General features: G+C 47.7%; 1 protein-coding gene across 2 annotated transcripts in view; it reads left to right on the plus strand.

The window, feature by feature from the left end:
* GLP2R (glucagon like peptide 2 receptor) overlaps positions 1 to 19,799 on the plus strand; it is a 78,299-nt gene that overhangs the window by 27,268 nt on the left and 31,232 nt on the right. For both annotated transcript variants that reach the window (XM_089318379.1, XM_070061385.2), the window contains exons 5-9: positions 6,530 to 6,636; positions 9,089 to 9,242; positions 11,290 to 11,449; positions 12,432 to 12,492; positions 14,024 to 14,093. In XM_089318379.1, coding sequence (XP_089174505.1) covers positions 6,530 to 6,636; positions 9,089 to 9,242; positions 11,290 to 11,449; positions 12,432 to 12,492; positions 14,024 to 14,093 — 552 coding nt within the window. The remainder of the gene's footprint in view (positions 1 to 6,529; positions 6,637 to 9,088; positions 9,243 to 11,289; positions 11,450 to 12,431; positions 12,493 to 14,023; positions 14,094 to 19,799) is intronic.

Below are 19,799 nucleotides of genomic sequence, written 5' to 3' on the forward strand. Positions count from 1 at the left end.
AGTTTTTTCCTGCTTTGCACCAGGATCTAATCCAGGTTCAGAGTGCATTTGGTTTTCTGTCACTGCAGCATCTTAATTTAGAATGGTCTTTACTGCTAATTGTCTCCCATGATGTTTATTTTTCTTTGGTGAGACCAGAAGAGTTATTTGGTAGCCTGTCCCACAGTCTGGATTTGTCTCAAAGTTTCCCTTCATTGTTATTAAACCCAGGCTTCTATCCTCACATGAGTGTATTTCAGAAAGTTCATCAAAAATAGAATTAAAAGACAAGTTTATTTGGGTTCAAGGCATTGAAAGTCATGCATAGTTGTTCCACGATATTCATCTTTTGTGAACTTTTTGAAGACCCCCTGAATTTCCCCTAAATTCCAGGTGAGGTTGAGAGGCTTGATGAGGTTCAAGTACGACCCCGTGAGGTCTGTGTACCTTGCAGAGCAACACACCTGTACCCCAGCGTGGCAGCTCACCACGCTCCACAGAGGTTACATAGATCCCTGGGCAGGGTGGAGACAGCCCGGTCTCTGTGGTGAAGCTATGTTCGTCCCTTTGTATTTTGTAAGAAGGCAGTGGGGTGATGCTTTGGGACTTTGTGGTTATCTTGTTCCCTAACAAGTCTTCGTCAAGCATTTTAATCTGCATTGCTGATCCTTGCCTGAACCAGTCAAGTCCTAGCATTCCCTCCACATCTCTCTCTTTTTTTCTTTCTTTCTTTCTTTCTTTCTTTCTTTCTTTCTTTCTTTCTTTCTTTCTTTCTTTCTTTCTTTCTTTCTTTCTTTCTTTCTTTCTTTCCTTCCTTCCTTCCTTCCTTCTTTCTTTCTTTCTTTCCTTCTTTCCTTCTTTCCTTCTTTCCTTCCTTCCTTCCTTCCTTCCTTCCTTCCTTCCTTGGTATTTTTTTTTTAAATTTATTTGACAGAGTTAGACAGTGAGGGAGAGAGACAGAGAGAAAGGTCTTCCTTCTGTTGGTTCACCCAAACGGCTGCCACAGCTGGAGCTATGCCGATCCGAAGCCAGGAGCCAGGTGCTTTTTCCTGGTCTCCCATGGGGTGCAGGGTCCAAGCACTTGGGCCATCCTCCACTGCCTTCCCGGGCCACAGCAGAGAGCTGGACTGGAAGAGGAGCAACCGGGACTGGAACCCAGTGCCCATACAGGATGCTGGCGCCACAGGCGGAGGATTAACCAAGTGAGCCACAGCGCCGGCCCCGCCTCCACATTTCTTAGCCACTATTTTCCTGCAAAAAGACCTCCTGTTGCCAGTGGAGGTTGCCACTATGGGCTGTTCTGGGTCTGACTGTAGACTTACAGTTTGCTGTATTCAGTTATCTTCATTCTTCTCTTTGATGCTTGAAGTTTCTAGCTAGTGAAATCCATTCCAACTGGCTCTTGCCCTTTTGTGATAACCGGTTAGTCTCTGGGCACGTCCTTGTTTTCTGGCACAGGGTGGGTCCAAGCTTATCTCAGATTTTCCCTGCTCCCAGCCTGGGTATCAGCTGTTTCTTTGGGGATCTTGGATGAGGAATGGTGTCAGAAACCAAGACCCAACTCCTCCGCCTGCTCATTACTATCACAATTGTGTGGAGTTAATCTAACTTTACAGAGGGAAAGAAGATAATTTTTAGATCAAGAATTCTCATTGAGCATTCTGATTTAATATTTAGGATTTTCGCATATTTTCTTTTACTTTGTATTTATGTATCTTTTCTTTTACCGAAAATCTTGGCTCCTAGTAACATAATAATAGTAATAATTTTAAAGATTTATTCATTGATTTGAAAGTGTTACAGAGAGAGGGAGAGACAGAGAGGGAAAGACAGAACTCTTCCATCAGCTGGTTCCCTCCCTAAATGGCCACAATGGCCAGGGCTGGGCCAGGCCAAATCCAGGAGCCAGGAGCTTCATCTGTGTCTCCCACGTGGGTGATAGGAGCCCAAGCACTTGGGTCATCCTCTGTTATTTTCCCAGGTGCTTTAGCAGGGAGCTGGATTGAAAGTGGAACAGCCAGGAATCGAACTGGTGCCCATATGGGATGCCAGCACTGCAGACGGCGGCTTAATCCATTGTGCCACAGTGCCGTTCCCCCGTAATTATTTATTTACCTCTTCCTACCATATATATAAAATCATTTCAAAATGGAAATATTGAGATTTCCACTGAAAATGAATATCTTCTTGACACATTTTAAGGTTTCTTTGCAGCTGTGTTTGTCCTGAGACCACGTCCTAAACACTGAGTGCTGAGTTCGTAACTGTTTGAGAATGATTTTCTCTGCATGATCACATTGTTAATTGGATGTATGAGTTTATTCATCTATCTCTATCTGTGTTAAGGATTTGCCCTTTCCGTCATTTTCCCTTTGATTTCATTATTAATGCATAAAATATTTCAGGATTTGAAAGCTAAGCTTTATAAAAAGGTATACACGAAGAAGTCTTTTTTTTTTAATTTATTTATTTGAAAGGCAGAATTACAGAGAGAGGGATAGACAGAGAGATCTTCCATCTGCTGGTTCACTCCCCAAATGGCAGCAATGGCTGGAGCTGGGCTGATCTGAAGCCAGGAGCCAGGAGCTTCTTCCAGATCTCTCCCACATGAGTACAGGGGCCCAGGTACTCGGGCCATCTTCTGATGCTTTCCCAGGCCATAGGAGAGAGCTGGATGGCAAGTGGAGCAGCTGGGACTCGAACTAGTGTCCCGGTACCCATGTGGAAGATCCAGAAGAAGCTTGTGGCTCCTGGCTTTGGATTGGCCCAGCTCTGGCCATTGCAGCCATCTGGGGAGTGAGCCAGCACATGGAAGACCTCTCTGGAACTCTGCCTCTCAAGTAAATAAATAAATCATAAAAAAAATAAAGTGAGCACGATACTGGATGTTTTGGAGCCATTAAAGAGGTGGCCAGGTTTGGTAGAGGCCTGCATATAGAGGAAAATTTAAGCCAATTTTTTAAAGGAACAGATTAAGCTGCTTTTGCTAGTCGTTTCTGTTACTAGCACATGCCTTTCTTTGCTGGTTCTCTGGTTCCTGGAGCTCACTTAACTTACTGAGATGAAAGAAGGAAGTGCGGGGCCAGCGCTGTGGCTCACTTGGTTAATCCTCCGCCTGCCGCGCCAGCATCCCATATGGGCGCCGGGTTCTAGTCCCGGTTGCTCCTCTTCCAGGCCAGCTCTCTGCTGTGGCCCGGGAAGGCAGTGGAGGATGGCCCAAGTGCTTGGGCCCTGCACCCGCATGGGAGACCAGGAAGAAGCACCTGGCTCCTGGCTTCAAATCAGCGCAGCGCGGGCTGTAGCGGCCATCTGGAGAGTGAACCAACGGAAGGAAGACCTTTCTGTGTCTCTCTCTCACTATCTGTAACTTTACCTGTCAAATAAATAAATTAAAAAAAAAAAAGAAGAAGAGGGAAGTGCCAGGTACTTCATGCTTCCCCACTCCCAGGCGTAGCCCCCAACCAACACGACCGGCAGTTTGTGCATAAATACGCAGCTCTGCCAGTTTGGGTGATTAACTGGGGCTTCCAGAGACTGCCAGCGGGAACCAGCTCCAGCCCTGCCGCAGTGCTACACCCTTCGGTGTGCTAACTTCTCCCTTCCTCTACTGCTGATTTTTCACTTTGCCTATAAACCACTTGCAACCCAATCCTTAGAATCTGTTTCTTCGAAACCCACACTAAGACACAGACCACCCGAAAACAAACATTTCCCCTGATTGGTTCCTAGGAGTCACAAAACGTACCTATTATTAGAAGTAATGATGATAGAAAACAAATAGTTGTTATTTAATTAAATGTGGTCATCTCATATCGCCAGTAAAATAAATGATGTAGAGATGAGCCAGTGAAGCCCCCTGAGTCATCGCTCTAAAGAAACCACACCACTCTGGAAACACGAGACACATCTCTACTTCCAGTGTGTGCGTAGTCTCTCCGGAAAGCCTAGATGCACACACACAACGCATTCATGAATAATATAACTGATGCTCCAGTTTGTGAAGGACAAGAGCCTTGCAAGTGCCTTGACAATGAGAGCCGGTAATGAGCCGGGAAGAAGCAAGGGGGACTTCCTGTAAGAGGTGGGCTTGTGTCAGTTTTAGGAAAGATTTTTTTTAAAGGAGAAGAGGGCCAATTATGGGCAATTAGAGACCTGACAGGATTGTAGGGATCTTGATAAGACCCCTAAAAATGTTTTCAGATAGAAGTGTGGTTGGGGTTGACTTGGAAAAGCTCAAAAGCTACATGGAGATTTTTGCATTTTGCCATCAACAACAAGAGATTAAGGATATACTTGACCCAGAAGGAAAAAGAAGCCATGTGGCATTTTGATCTACTTGAAAGAATGAAGAGTGCTAGCAATGGTAAATATTTTAATCTTATTTTAAATATATCCTTAAAAGGGGCTAGCATTGTGGTATAGCCGGTAAAACCATCACCTGCAATGCCAGCATCCCATATGGGCACCAGTTTGTATTCTGGCTGCTCCACTTCCTCTCCAGCTCCCTGCTAATGGCCTGAGAAAAACAGCAGACAATTGACCAAGTGCTTGGACCCCTGCAAGAAACTCCTTGGCTTCAACCTGGCTCAGCCCCAGTCATTGCAGACATTTGGGGAGCAAACCAGCAGATGGAAGATCTGTCTCTCTGTCTCTCCCTCTCTGAATAACTCCACCTTTCCAGTGAATAAGTCTTTAAAAAGAATCAGAAATAAGCACACACACACACACAAAGAAAAGAAGACAATCCAGTTTTAAAAATGGCCAAATGTTTGAATGGATTCTTTTACCAAGCAAGGTCTACAGATGGAAAATCAGAAAAAAAAAAAAAAGTCTTAGCATGATTAATCCCTAGGCAAGTACAAGTTAACCCCACAACAGGATACTACTGCATAACCATTGCAATGGCTGAAATGTGAGCGACTGACCATACAGCATGCTAGTGGAATGTGCAGCAGTTGGAACTCTCTTACATTACTGGTGGAAATGTAAATTTGTTCAACTGTTTAAGAAAACAGTTCGGCAGTTTCTTAAATCATACACCATGCTATTTTACTATTCTAAGTATTTATCTGAGAAAAGTGGAAACCCATCTCCACCATACAGATATAAATTCATAACAACTTTATTTATGAAAACCAAAACTGAAAGGGATCCAGATGTCCATCAATTGGGGAATGGATAAATTGTGGGATATTCACAGTGGAGTACTATTCGGCATTAAAAAAGGAAGACACTATTGATACATGTGATGGCATGACCAAATCACAGAAAGAATCATTCTAAAGGAAATAAACCTGTATATAAATTCCATTTACATACATTTTTATAAAATGCACACTGATCTCTGATGACAGCAGGCCAGTGTTTACCTGGGCATGGAGGTTTTGTTGTATTGAGAGGGGATGTATTACAAAGGTTCACAAGGAAACTTTTGGGAGGTGAGGGAAATGTTCATTATTTTGAGTATGGAGATAAAATGAAAGATATGTTCCATTTTCCAAATTCATCACATTTTATGCTTTACGTATGTACAATTCGTCACCTGTCATGATACTTCAGTAAAGGTGATAAGAGAAGTTCAAGGCAGGTAGCAGGCATGGACTGTGAGTTCTGATACAAAAAGATCTTAAGAAATGTACACTTGGCTGGCGCCGCGGCTCACTAGGCTAATCCTCTGCCTGCGGCACCGGCACACCGGGTTCTAGTCCCGGTTGGGGCGCCGGATTCTGTCCCGGTTGCCCCTCTTCCAGGCCAGCTCTCTGCTGTGGCCAGGGAGTGCAGTGGAGGATGGCCCAAGTGCTTGGGCCCTGCACCCCATGGGAGACCAGGATAAGTACCTGGCTCCTGCCATCGGATCAGCGTGGTGCGCTGGCTGCGGCGGCCATTGTAGGGTGAACCAATGGCAAAAGGAAGACCTTTCTCTCTGTCTCTCTCTCTCTCACTGTCCACTCTGCCTGTCAAAAAAAAAAAAATGTACACTTGACAGCAGTGCGCATAATAGGCTGAGCGGGAAGGGGAACTTCACTGGAGACTCATGCTCACTAACATTCAATTTCCAGTGAGTTGTGTTCTCTTCACCGTCAGGCTATCCTGGGCCTCAGAGAAAATATCCCAGTGTTCCATTGGGTCTTCTTCCAAGAAATCATCCAGGAAGAGCCGCTTGTGGAGGGAGACACGCAGACAGAAATCCGGCCCCCTCCCCCAGTGACGAGGACCCATAGAAACAGGGACAAAGAGCCCGTCCTCCTTCCCCAAGCACCCTCATCTCCTGGTCACAGGTCCTTTATGATACTGTGACTCTGGCATCACTTTTGGGAGCTGGGGCCAGTCGTGGAGATGAGCCCCACTGTGGGGTCCTCACTCATTGTACCAGGAACAAGCTGAGCTACCCTACTTGGGGGTCCACAAGGACAGGGACATCAAGGCTCAAAAACATGTTTGGAGGGGGCCCAGGGCATGTCTCCGTCTGGACCCTTGGTAATCCTTGGTGTGGGACTGGGGACACAGCCCCCTGGATTGGTGGTCACGTCTGCTCTTTCTCTCTGTCCAGGAGGGACATCGTGACTGGCTGTCAATCCTGAGGGTGATGTACACCGTGGGATACTCCCTGTCTCTTACCTCCCTCTTCCTGGCTCTCACCATCTTCTTGTTTCTCAGGTGAGTGGAATTTCTGCAGGCACGTGTTCAGGGATGTGTTGTATCATTTGTTCACTGGCCTCCTCTGAAGGCAATAAAGCCCGGGCTGGATGATGTCCGGGGTTGTCAGAGCTGGAAGCGACCTGAGAAAAGTTTCACGTCCATCCAGCCCATTCTGCAGGTGAAGGGGGACAAAGTTCTGGTGAGATGCACTGCGTGGCCTCTGGCCGTAAAACCGGGAGGTCGCTGCACAGCCAGAACTTGAACCTAGAACTCCTGATTCTACCTTTTCCTCTTTTGGGTTAGGAAGCTTTTCGTGTGCCTGGCCCTGGTCTCCATTCCTAATCACACCCATTATTGTCACAACTCAGACGTCTTGTTTTTACAGAAGAGATCAAGAAACTCCCCCAAGGCAAATAAGTGAGTGGCAGAGCTGGGATTCTCACCCAGGGCCCTCCGACTCCAGTTAGCTATCATCTTTAAAGCTCCATTTATGTCTTTGAAAGGTCGAGATATTTGAGTGCTTCTTAAGCACTTTATATGAACGTAGTCATTTAAATCCCATCGTAGTTTGAATCAGGAGGAATATTCTAGCACCAGGAGCTTAGCATTATGAGAGTCACAGAGATCACACAGCTGGTGTGGGTAGAGCCAGGATGGTAACCAAGCAGCCCAGAGTCTGAGCATTTTCTCTCCCTTACGCCGTCTTTCAGAACCCAAGAAAAAGTGCATCTTACTATATCATGTTTTTAAAAAATCAGCCAGTTGGCTGGCCAGGGGGAGGCAGCATTGTGAGTTAAGCCATCGTTTGTGATGCCAGCGTCCCTTATCAGTGCTGGTTCAAGTCCCGGCTGCTCTGCTTCTGATCCAGCTGCCTGCTGATGTGCCTGGGGGAACAGTAGAAAATGGCCCAAGTGCTTGCTTCCCGGCTACCTACGTAGGAGACTTGGACAGAGTCCCGAGCTCCTGGCTTCAGCCTGGTGCAGTCCTTGCTCTTGTGTCCATTTTGGGGAGTGAACCAGCAGATGGAAGATCTCAAACTCTCTCTCTTTTTCCATGTCTCCATCTCTCTGTCCCTCTGCCCTTCAAATAAATAAATAAATAGGAAAAGAAGAAATCACCCAGGTGGGATATTTATGGGCCTACAGGAGAACCCCTCCAGGCTGTCTCCCCTTTGCGAACTGAAGTGAGTATAACAGCAGAATGAGTATTTGTCATGGGTGCAGGACACTGGGATGCTGGTTCCGAGCAGGTCCCCACCTGAGCTCACTGGCCTCCTCAAATCCCAGGATGTATTGCAGCTGCTGGGGCAGAGTCAGGCTCATCTACTCCTTAGCTAGGGAAGAACTCCACAGCTGAATCTGCCGGTGATCCCTGGCCTTCTTCCTCTGTACCAAGTGGGGCTTCTGTCCAAAGCCCCAGAATCAAGGCAGGAGGAAAGAACCACGCAGCTCTGCAGGAAGTAGCTTCAGCTGGGCCTGGGTGGACCAGATGTCTGCATTGCCTAAGGATCTGGGAGGAGTGAGATCCAGCCCCTGCCCTGGGATCCCCACAGTCTAGGTGGGAAGAAGAACATGTAAATTATACAGCACACAACGACCTGCCTCGAGGCCTTCCTGGGTATTAAAAGTGTAATACTCACGTGAGAGCAAACTAGGACTGCAGAGAGCATAGTGGTAGACAAGGGTCCCTCTGGCCTGAGTGACCAAGATGCACAGTGTCACACTGGCCCGAGTGACAGACACCTGCAGGAGGCTCCTAGTGGGTGAACACTCACCATGGGCATGTCCCACGAATTAACTGATGTAATCCCCCCAGCAATTATTTGAAATGCAGAGTGACAGAGAAGGAGTCAGGGGGAGAGAGAGAGAGAGAGAGATCTTTCATCCAATGGTTCACTTCCCAAATGGCTGCAACCGCCAGATCTGGGCCAGGTTGAAGCCAGGAGCCAGGTCTCCCTTGTGGGTGGCAGGGACCCAAGTTCCCTGGGCTGTCTTCTGCTGCCTCCTCAGGTGCATGAGTGAGTAGATGGATCAGAAGCAGAGCAGGCAGGACTGGAACCAGCACGCTAACATGGGATACCCATGTTGAAAATGGCGGCTCAACTTGCTGGGCCACAGCACCAGCTCCTCCTAGGGAACTATGGCCAGGTGACTTAATATTTCTGCTTTGATCTTCTCTTTATAAATTAGGGTAATGATAGCATCGGGTCCTGCAGTGGGAGTGAGGAGTAAGGATAGCCGTAAGTGCAGGTCTGTGTAGGTAGCTTGGAATGTGGCCTGGCATATGGGACATATGCTGTATAGATGATAGCTATTATTTCCATTCTTACAGATGAGGAAGTTAGAAAAGTCAGGTCCCACAGCCCAGGAGCCTGCACTGTGTGTGACCTGTGTCTTTGATGGGACACCTGCAGGCTCATCGGGCCCTAGAGCTGTTGGCCTGAGCCGTCCTCGGTTTTCTCCTTGCACAGGAAACTCCACTGCACACGCAACTACATCCACATGAACCTGTTTGCTTCTTTCATCCTGAGAGCCCTGGTCGTTCTGGTGAAGGACGTCGTCTGGGACAACTCTCGCCCCACAAATCCCAACAGTGAGGAGGGATGGATGTCCTACATGTCGGAGGTAATCTCCCCGTTAACGAAACTGCTCCTTCCACCGCATGGGTCAGCGCTGGGAGTCACAGGCCAGGCGGGTGGGGCTGGGCAAGGGGAGAGGGAGATAACCTTTAACCTTTAGCCTTTAACCTCTTCTGGTTAAAGAGGCAGCAACTGACTTAAAACAGCCATCTCCAGTTACAGACAACACTCACTGCAGCTGCTGGCTTGTTTTCCCAGGGCGAGGGACATCATCTGTAAAGGAGGGAGTTGAACCAGGTCAACCGTTCTTTGCAAAAAAAACCAGCAAAGCTTTTCCCCATTGAAATCTGCATCTACTGAGATGGTTTTTCCTTTATCCTGCTAGTAACACATACCTGTTCAATGAATCGTGCATTCCTGGGGTAAATCCCACTTGGTTTTTATAGTTAGTTCTCTACCATCTGTTGCTGGACTCCGTTTGCTAATACGGTGTTTTGTTTAGCATTTCCTCATCGATACTTATGATAAGAATGGACCTCTGATTTTCTTGGGATGCCTCTGTTGAGTTTGCACCAGTCTCTTAAAGAGAATTGGAATTTGTTCCCTCTTAAATGTATTTGAGATTAATTTTAATTCTTTCTTAAATACTTGATAGATCAAACCAGTGAAGTCATTTGCTCCTAGAGTTTTCTTTATTGGGAGATTTCAAATTGTGGATTAATTATAAATCTTGCATCCTGTTGTTCTATTTCTAGCAATTTGCCTGTTTCGTCTAACTTTTCAAATTTACTGGAATAATAGTGTTCGTGATAGTCTCTTTTCTTAAAAAAGAAAAAAAGATTTACTTCTTTATTTGAAAGGCAGAGTCACAGAGAGGGAGACACACACACACATCATCCATCTGTTGGTTCACTCCCCAGGTGGCCACAATAGCTGGGCTGGGACTGGGCCAACCCAAAACCAGGAGCCAAGAGCTTCATCTAGATTGCCTATGTGGGTGTAGGGGCCCAAGCACTTGGGACATCCTCTGTTGCATTCTCAGGCTCCTTAGCAGGGAGCTGAATCAGAAGTGGAGCAGCCAGGACTCCAACCAGTGCACACATGGGACGCCACAGGTGCTGGCCCCCATGGTATTCCCTTTAGATTCTTTGAAGGCCTCTTGGATCTGAAGTGATGTTTTCAGCTGTATTGTCCATTTCATTTCTGTATCTGATTATTTTCATCTTCACTTTTTTGGTCAACCCTTGGACATCCTCACCACAACTTCCTCAATTTTGTTGGATTTCCCAAAGAAAAATCTATTTGCATTGATGTTCCTCTTCTACATTCTCTATTTCATTAATCTCTGCTTTTGTTTTCCTGTCCTTCCATGTACTTTGTTTAATTGGCTATTCTTTTTTTTTTTTTTTTTTTTTTTTTTTGATAGGCAGAGTGGACAGTGAGAGAGAGAGAGACAGAGAGAAAGGTCTTTCTTTGCCGTTGGTTCACCCTCCAATGGCCGCCACGGCTGGCGCGCTGCGGCCGGCGCACCGCGCTGATTAATTGGCTATTCTTTTTATAACTTTTTTTTTTACATGAAGCTTGAGGGTCTCAGCTTTTTCTTTGTAATTAAGTGCATTTCAGGCGAAACATTTGATCCTAGGCTTGGTGTTAGCTGCATACTGCAAGATTTGGTCTGTAGTATCTTCCTTACCCTCGGGTCAGAAATAATTTCTAATTTCCGTCCTAATTTCTTCTTTGACCCATAGGTTACTTGAAAGTCTGCTTCCTCATTTCTAATCATATGGATATTTTTGAGTTATTGGTTTCTGGTTAGAAAACTTGTCCTTCAGTGTCTCCATGCGGTGACTGCTATGCTCTGTTTGTCTGAAACACGCCCAGAATGTTCTAGAAGAAGCTGGTCTGGAAAGCCCACACAACACCCTCCTTCACATATTGATGTTAGTGCCAGGTGGTCAGAAGGGTGCAGGAGAGAGGGGAGTAAAGAAGGGAGGGGGTGTGCTGGGGCTGGGGGTGGAGGGGCTTCCCTGCCCACTCGGGATCCCGAAGCTGGGAAGGCCTGGACTCACCTTGGGGTGTTCTGTCCTCTGCAGATGTCCGTCTCCTGTCGCTCTGTCCACGTTCTCCTGCACTACTTTGTGGGTGCCAACCAGTTATGGCTGCTGGTCGAAGGCCTCTACCTTCACGGGCTGCTGGAACCCACAGTGCTTCCCGGAAGGCGGCTGTGGCCCAGATACCTGTTGCTGGGTTGGGGTGAGTGATCTGACCCCAGCCTCCCCTCCTGGGAACCATCAAGATGTGGGAGCCCAAGAGAGCCTTTGGTTGGAGCCAGAAACCCAACTGGAGGGTGGCTGGTGGGGCAGATAACCCCCCGATGACAAGAGGCTGTAAGGAGAAGTGTGTGAGAAGGTATTTGATGGACTCGGATGACATTCCAGATACCCTGGCTCCAACTGTGGTAGTCTGTCCTGGATGCCATAACAACATATCTGTGTGGCTTAAACAGCAGGCATTGATTTCCCACAATTCCAGAGGCTGGGACATCCTGCACTGCCGGTTCTGGTGAGGGCTCGCGTCCCAGCTTACAGAATGCTGCCTTCTTGGTGCAGGCTCACCTGGTGGAGAGAAAGAGCCAGCCCTCTTGACTGTAAGAATACCAATTCTGATAAAAGACAGGACCCCCCCCCCGCCCACACACACACAGGAACATCTCCTGTGCCCATGACCCCATCCACACCTAGTTATCTCCAAAGACCCTGCTTTACCTACAATCACATTCTGCTCAGCACTTCAGTGTAGGAATTTTAGGACACATTGAGTTCATGACACCAAGTCTTTAGGTTGAGGATTTTTTTTTTTTAATTATAAAAATAGGACCCAAAGTATTTAGATCTGGAATCCCTACTTCCACATGCCCTTGAGGGAATTTAACACTGAAGGCTTTAGAGGAAATAACCTGTGATTTGGTAGACTTGGTTAATGTCCTGAGGTTTACTCTAAGCTACTTTGTGACAAGTGGCAATTCCTTCCCCTCTCTGGGTCTGGTTTCTCTGACAGTAAAACGATGGATGGGCCCTGTGCCACCCTTCACATCTCCAGCTCTCACGGTGATCCTGTGATGCCTGGGTTGGTACAAGTTGTACCCAGTTGTGCATGGCCCCATCAGGCTGCAGAGAGAGGCAGGCATATTTGGCCAATGTGCGCCTAATGGCACTTCCTTGTGTTTTCTCCCCAGCCTTACCAGTGCTGTTTGTGGTCCCCTGGGGCATTGCTCGTGCACACCTAGAGAACACAAGGTAGGTCATTCACCTGGCCTTACTCTTCCACAAGCCAGTAATTCCCAGACATATCCTGGTATAAGGGATGACAGTATATTCCCAAAGAGAACATTCACCCCCCATTTTAACCACCTAGAATATTCTTAGGAATGTAGGTAGAATAATCACAGATCTTACAGTAATATGTTTATTTAGTTACACATGCACATTTCACAAAGATGCAGTAATAGGTTTACAGCAGCCTTAGATATGTAAAGACATAAATACAGAAATATTTATTATAGCATCACTTATGGTAAGAAAAAGGTGGGGCCGGTGCCATGGCGTAGTAGGCTAAGCCCCCACCTGCAGTGCCGGAATCCTATATGGGCACCATTTCATGTCCTGGCTGCTCCTCTTCCTACCCAGCTCTCTGCTGATGGCCTGGGAAAACAGTAGAAGATGGCCCAAGTGCTTAGGCTCCTACACCTGTGTGGGAGACCTGGAAGAAGCTCCTGGTTCCTGGCTTTGTATCGGCCCAACTCTGGCCGTTGTGGCCATTTGAGGAGTGAACCAGCAGTAGGAAGACCTTTATTTCTGTCTCTCCCTTTCTCTGTCTATAACTCTACTTCTCAAATAAATAAATAAAATCTTTAAAAGAAAAAAAAAAACAAATGATAAAACCAACAAAACAAAACAACTTGGTTGCTGATCAATATGGAACCACGAAACAAACTGTGGCTTCTGTATACTGCAGACTATAATGAGACTACTGAAAAACACCTGGTTAGCTCTTGTCTTTGGACTTTCAGGGACTGAATCCCAACAACATGTTGCCAAATAATGTATGTGGGGAATTCAAGAAGTTCATGGAAAATGGAATAGAGATAATGCCTATATCATGTATTATATAATTCTGCATTTCTTTCCAAGAAATAAATCACCACCAAGTATATATATATATTTTCCCAAGGAGTAATTTATACACACACACAGACATACATACATATTTTATATATATATATGTGTGTGTATATATATATATATATATATATATATATCTTGATTCCTGGCTCCAGCTCTGGATTCCAGCTTCTTGTCAATGCAGACCCTAAAAGGTAGTAAATGATGACCAAGTAGTTGCGTCCCTGCCACACATGGAGGAGGCCTGGACTGAGTTCCCAGCGTTTGACTTTAGCTTGGCCCAGTCTCTGGTGTTGTGGGCATTTGGGGAGTGAACCAGGAGATGGGAGCCTGTGTGTTGTGTCTCTCTGTTTCTCTGCCTCTCAAATTATTTTTATTTCAATCTATACAGTTCAGGGTTTATGTTCATATGAACATAGAAAACAGGTAGAAGGCCATACTCCTTGGGCTGCTAGCATTGAAGAATAATTTCCTGGCATTCACAGGGAGGGAATTAGTCCTCTTGTCCCTTCCCCTACTCCGAGGGCAATGGCTGGTGGAAAGTAAGACCTCAGACAAGCGTCCTCCCTCCAGAGGGCACGAGGACTTGACCGTCTGCTTCGTTTCATTTTTCAGTGTTTTTCTCCTGTGTGCTCTGTGCCCTTAGGTGCTGGGCAGAGAACAGGAATATGAATATCTGGTGGATCATCCGAGGACCCATACTGCTGTGTGTAACGGTAAGGACACCGCCCACCTTTTTTTGCCCGTGAGCTCAGCAGACATAAGGAATGCTCCCCATTGCCTGTCATCCCCCAGGTTCCACTGAATGAGAAGGGGCAAGTTAGAAGCCTCTTGTTCTGGTTCAGGACCTCAGTCCAGGGTTGCCCTTTCAGCCCCTCCTTTCTGGGTCTTTAACCATGCAGAGACCTGTTCCAAGCCCTGTAGTGCAGGGCACCATGTGCTCAAGGGCGGGAGAAACCGATACCTTCAGTTATGGAGGAGCCCAGCCACTGGGCTACCCGCTGCTGTCTTAGCACCATTAATGGGAGGGAGGAAGAGAACACATGAACTTTTAAGGAGGAAAACACAATCGAGGTTACTGCAAAGCTGGGAGGGCGGTCAAGGTCAGAATCAGGAGACAGAGGCTACTCTGAGACCCAGTGTGGCCCAGAATAGTTAGAATGGGAAGGACTGGCCCACTGGGTGTCACAAAACCCCTTTGGCTGGTAGTGTGTGAGAAGGAAATCTGTCAGGGAAGTTTGGCAGGGAGGTAGCAAACCACAGGAAGACTGGTGAGATCCCCAAGGGAGGCTGAGGGCCCCTCCTGCCTGCCTAGACACAGCCGTTGTCACCAGGTGCCCGCTGGGTGCTGGCACTACATTCTGCACTTTGCTCACCCTCTTCTTCAAGGGATTATTGGATGGTCCAATTTTTTGAGAGAGAGAGAGAGAGAGCGCGCCTGAGCCCTGTTCTCATAGAAGAATGTCAATATTTGTCAATAATGGAAGACAACTCTCTGTCCAGACCTGGGTATGGCCTAGAAAGAAAACTATGCATAGAAATGGTGAGAAGAGCAGGAGGGGAGGGAGGCCCTTGGTTGCAGGGTAGGGCTCATGTCCACCCTGCGCTGTTGCCCTGTGCCCTGCAGTCACTGGACACAGCTGAGAGAGAATGTTCCAGATGAAGTCTCACCTCACACATCCCTAGCGTGGCCTCATGTGCCCTGCCTCACCTGCCTCACCTCTCTCTCCTCTACCCTCCTCTCCTCTCCAGCCACACTGCCCTGCTGGGGTCCCAGCACCCACCTCCTGCGTGGGCACCTCTCCCTTTGCCTGGTAGCATTTTACTGAGTGTTTCTTACACACCAGTTCTAAGTGCCTGGTGAGTATGAACTGGCTTCATCCTCCCGGCCAACCTCTGATGTGGATGCCATCATGATGCTTATTTTATTGGCGAGGACATTGAGAAAACGACAGGTTACTTTCCTAAAGTCACAGTAAGGGGGAGCTGGGTCAGCCCAACAGGTCTGGCCAGGCGACAGGCAGACACCATGTCCTGCCTCTGGTCCCTATGCCTGGAGTACTGACTGTTGCAGCCTCTTGCAAACTGTATTAGTCAGCTTCTTGTTGCTATAGTGCAACACCCAAAGCAGACTAAGTTTATAAGTGAGGGAAGTTTATTTGGCTCAGTTTTTGTTTTTTTTTTTTTTGGTGGGGGGTTAAATGGTTTTAGTGAAGGCTGTCTTTTTTTTTTTAAGATTTATTTATCTGGAAGAAGAGTGGAGAGAGAGAGAGAGAGATAGGGAGAGACAGAGAGAAAAAGAGAGAACTTCCATTCACTGGTTCATTCCTTAACTGACTGCAACAGTCAGGGTGGGGTTAGGCCAAAGCCAGGAGCCAGGAACTCCATCTGAGTCTCCCATGTGGGTGGCAGGAACATAGGCACTTGGACTATCATCTGCTGCCTTCCTGGGTGCATAGGCAGGGAGCTGGATCAGAAGCAGAGTAGCTGGGACTCACAGTGGTTGTCTGATATGAGATGCTGGCATCACAACAGGTAAGCAACAGCTTACCTGCTACATCACAATGCCAGGATTTTTTTTTAACAGGCAGAGTTAGACAGTGAGAAAGAGAGACAGAGAGAAAGGTCTTCCTTTTCTGTTGGTTCACCCACCAAGTGGCCGCTATGGCCAGTGCACTGCGCCCATCTGAAACCAGGAGCCAGGTGCTTCCTCCTGGTCTCCCACGCAGGTACAGGCGCCTAAGCACTTGGGCCATCCTCCACTGCACTCCCGGGCCACAGCAGAGAGCTGGCCTGGAAGAGGAGCAACCGGGACAGAATCCGGCGCCCCAACCGGGACTAGAGCCATGAGCCGCGGTGCCGGCCTCCAGGATTTTAAAAGCATCCTCTCACAAGAATCCCAGGCACTCGTTTATCATTGACATCAGGAGTAGCCTGGGGATTCTAATGTGTAGCCAGGGTTGAAAAACATTTTGCTGTTCAAAAAGCAGTCCTTGGACCAACACTGCCAACATCACCTGAGCACTTGTTATAAATAAATTCAGGATCTCAGACCTCACCCTAGACCAACTGGATCAGAATCTGCATCGTGACAAGATTCCCAGGCTTTGGATGTGCAATAAGGTATGTGGAGCCCTCTGTCCACACCTGTAGTTCTCAAAACTGGCTGCACATTAGAAACACCGCAGTGGATCATGCCCTGGACCAGTGACATCAGAAATGTGGAGAGTGGGCCGGCGCCGCGGCTCACTAGGCTAATCCTCCGCCTATGGCGCCGGCACACCGGGTTCTAGTCCCAGTCGGGGTGCCGGATTCTGTCCCGGTTGCCCCTCTTCTAGGCCAGCTCTCTGCTGTGGCCAGGGAGTGCAGTGGAGGATGGCCCAAGTGCTTGGGCCCTGCACCCCATGGGAGACCAGGAAAAGCACCTGGCTCCTGGCTCCTGCCATCGGATCAGCGCGGTGCGCCGGCCGCAGCGCCATTGGAGGGTGAACCAACGGCAAAGGAAGACCTTTCTCTCTGTCTCTCTGTCTCACTGTCCATTCTGCCTGTCAAAAAAAAAAAAAAAAAAAAAAAAAAAAAGAAAGAAAAAAAAAGAAATGTGGAGAGTGGAGCCTGCTGGCCATGGCTGGAACCACTGCCTTGGACTTTAATGCTTTGGCTTCCCGTGATGGGCTGACCTGCACGATGTGTTTTCCAGTCCCCAGGCTGACAAGAGAACACGCTCTATCTTCTCATCTTGGATAGAATAACCTTTACTGGCTGCTGCTTTGACAACGCCATCACTGGTGGCTCCACTCACAGGACCCGCAGTCGCCTTAGCTCCCAAGACAGCTTCTCCTCACTCCCACTGTTGCTGCTCTCCGTCAGCCCTTGGGATTTCTTGGTCAGACCTCTGCAAAAATGTCCTATTTGTCTCCCTTTCGCTGCTGGAAATTCGTCCTCCACATTTCAGCCAGAGTGATCTTTCATGGTTAAATATCTCTTATGACCTCCCTATTCAAGGTCATGAACTGGGACGACATGACATAGACCACAGGCAAAGGCTTTGAATTGTCTCTATCAGTTTCCAAGAAGGGAAGCTTTGTGGAAAAATAAGGGACTCAACCTGATGCCTCCCCAGCCCATGGAGCTGCAGGATTCTTTGATTCTGCATACTGGTTTCAGGGCTCCTAGGAGAGTCGAATTTTATGTGACCTGACATATGCAGAGGAAAAACAAGACCAGACACTGAAATGGAAAAAGCTGTCTGGGGGTGAGGAGCCTGGGCCTATGATTAACATGTGATGTGCTCTGTAGCCAAGTGGGTTGACCTCTCTGGGGTTCAGTTCTGTTTTTTCGTCTGTGAAATCAGAAGTAGTCTCGATCAGTGTTTCCTTACTGGGGGCAGGGCAGGGTGGGGGGTGGTGATTCTACACCCTAGGGACGCATCTGGATACTGCTTAATGACCGCAGGTAGGGGAGAGGGTTGCTGCTGGCCTCAAGTGGATGGTGGTCAGGGGTGCTCTCAACTTCCTACACTGCTAAAGACAGCCCCCAGAGCAAATAATTGCCCTGCTCTAAATATCAGTAGAGTTGGGATTGAGAAACCCTGGACTACATAGAGGTTGCACATCAGAACAACCTGGGGAGGTTCAAAAATATATCCAGGCTGGCGTCCACCCTACCCAGTAGAGCTTCCTCAGTCCTGGCTGTCTTCCCCCTTCATTGGCATTCCCTGAACACTTTGTCCTTGGGGAAGTCAGAGTCTAATAGCTATCATCCCAAGACTCACCAGACTATGACTGAACCAATATCTGCCTTCATGTTTGGTCCTATGACCACATGTTGCAGTTTTCCACCCCTCTGAATAGATATAACCCCCACTCCAAAAGAGAAACACCCTGGGTCCCTGCATGACTGCATGGAGCGGAGCTTCTGCCAATGTGACATAAGCAAAAGATGAAGCCTTTATTGTGTTCAGAAAAAAATTATAATTCCTTGACCCGACATGTGTTCTGTTTAGATGAAAGTTACAAAAAGGAAAACAGTAGGGGCCAGCGCTGTGGCTCATTTGGTTAATCCTCCACTGTGGTGCCAGCATCCCATATGGGCACCGGGTTCTAGTCCCGGTTGCTCCTCTTCCAGTCCAGCTCTCTGCTGTGGCCCGGGAGGGCAGTGGAGGATGGCCCAGGTGCTTGGGCACCTGCACCCACGTGGGAGACCAGGAGGAAACACCTGGCTCTTGGCTTTGGATCGGTGCAGCTCTGGCTGTAGCTGCCATTTGGGGGGTGAACCACCAGAACGAAGACCTGTCTCTCTCTCTCTCTCTCTCTCTCTCTCTCTCTGTCTCTCTCTCTCTCACTGTCTAACTCTGCCTGTTAAAAAAAAAAAAAGGAAAACAGTAATCCCTATTGAGCTGATGGTAGATGGCATTTGAGTACTCAATGCTTTCCTTTCAGCTTGGTTAAATTTGAGCACAGGCCCTGTTTTCCGGAGCATGGAGCATTGTTTTCTGGAGAAAACTCAAGTATGCATGGTGAACAGAGTATTGGGACCACAGGGAATCTCCTAGTCCAGATTCAGGCTCCCTGGTGAGCATCCCCAGTTATAGTAGTCAGAACTCTCCCACTGCCCACCCCCTTAGCCTGGGTCTGCATTTGCTGACCAGGACTGGGGTTGACGTGAGTGTATGTCATGCCTAAGCTCCAGACACACTGGCGGACTTGACCTGCTGCTCTTTTGGTACAGGATTCCTTATGTCTCAGAAGTGTTACAATGGTGACTCCAGATGCTCCTTGGGTCTTCCACCAGTCACCAAACTTGGAGAATTCCCATCTCTTTCTTTGTATAAGACTTCACCACTTAAGTTAACCTCACCCCTGGGTATACATTTTGACTTGCATCTCATTGGAACATGATGTATCTTTATATTCTAGTCCTCCCTGCCCTCAGTAGAAAAATCAATAAAGCTTTGATTAGCCCAACTCTTCAAGGACAGTCTTACAAAATTATTACACCATGCAGAGTTGTTCTATTCATATCCTGCTCTCTGGAGCTAACAGATTGAACACTCCGTTGAATGGCATTTTGAGCTCCCAAATGGAATGAGCCATCTGTTGTTGACTTTGTGAGTCAGAAAGTCAGGAGCCTTCATTCATTCTCATTGAGTCTTCTCTAACAGCCTCAGAACTAGAAGGCATGGAGAAATTGGCAAAATTAGTCTCCACTGCTTTTGTCCTCTGTAAGTCCCTCTGCCCCACCAGGATCTCAGGGACTTTGTGCTGCCCCAGGATTCCCAGGACATCGCCTCATTCCCAAATATGTTCCACTGCTGAAGAGTTAGAATGGGAATCTCCCCGTGACCCGGGGTTTCCCACCCCCTCAAATCTCACCTTTGCTGCACCCCTGCTTCTCTTTCCACAGTGACAGTCCGATCACAGGTG

Source organism: Oryctolagus cuniculus, chromosome 17 (assembly GCF_051225735.1).
Source record: "Oryctolagus cuniculus isolate XC-2025 breed Fujian yellow rabbit chromosome 17, ASM5122573v1, whole genome shotgun sequence".
NCBI classification, from domain to species: Eukaryota; Metazoa; Chordata; class Mammalia; order Lagomorpha; family Leporidae; genus Oryctolagus; species Oryctolagus cuniculus.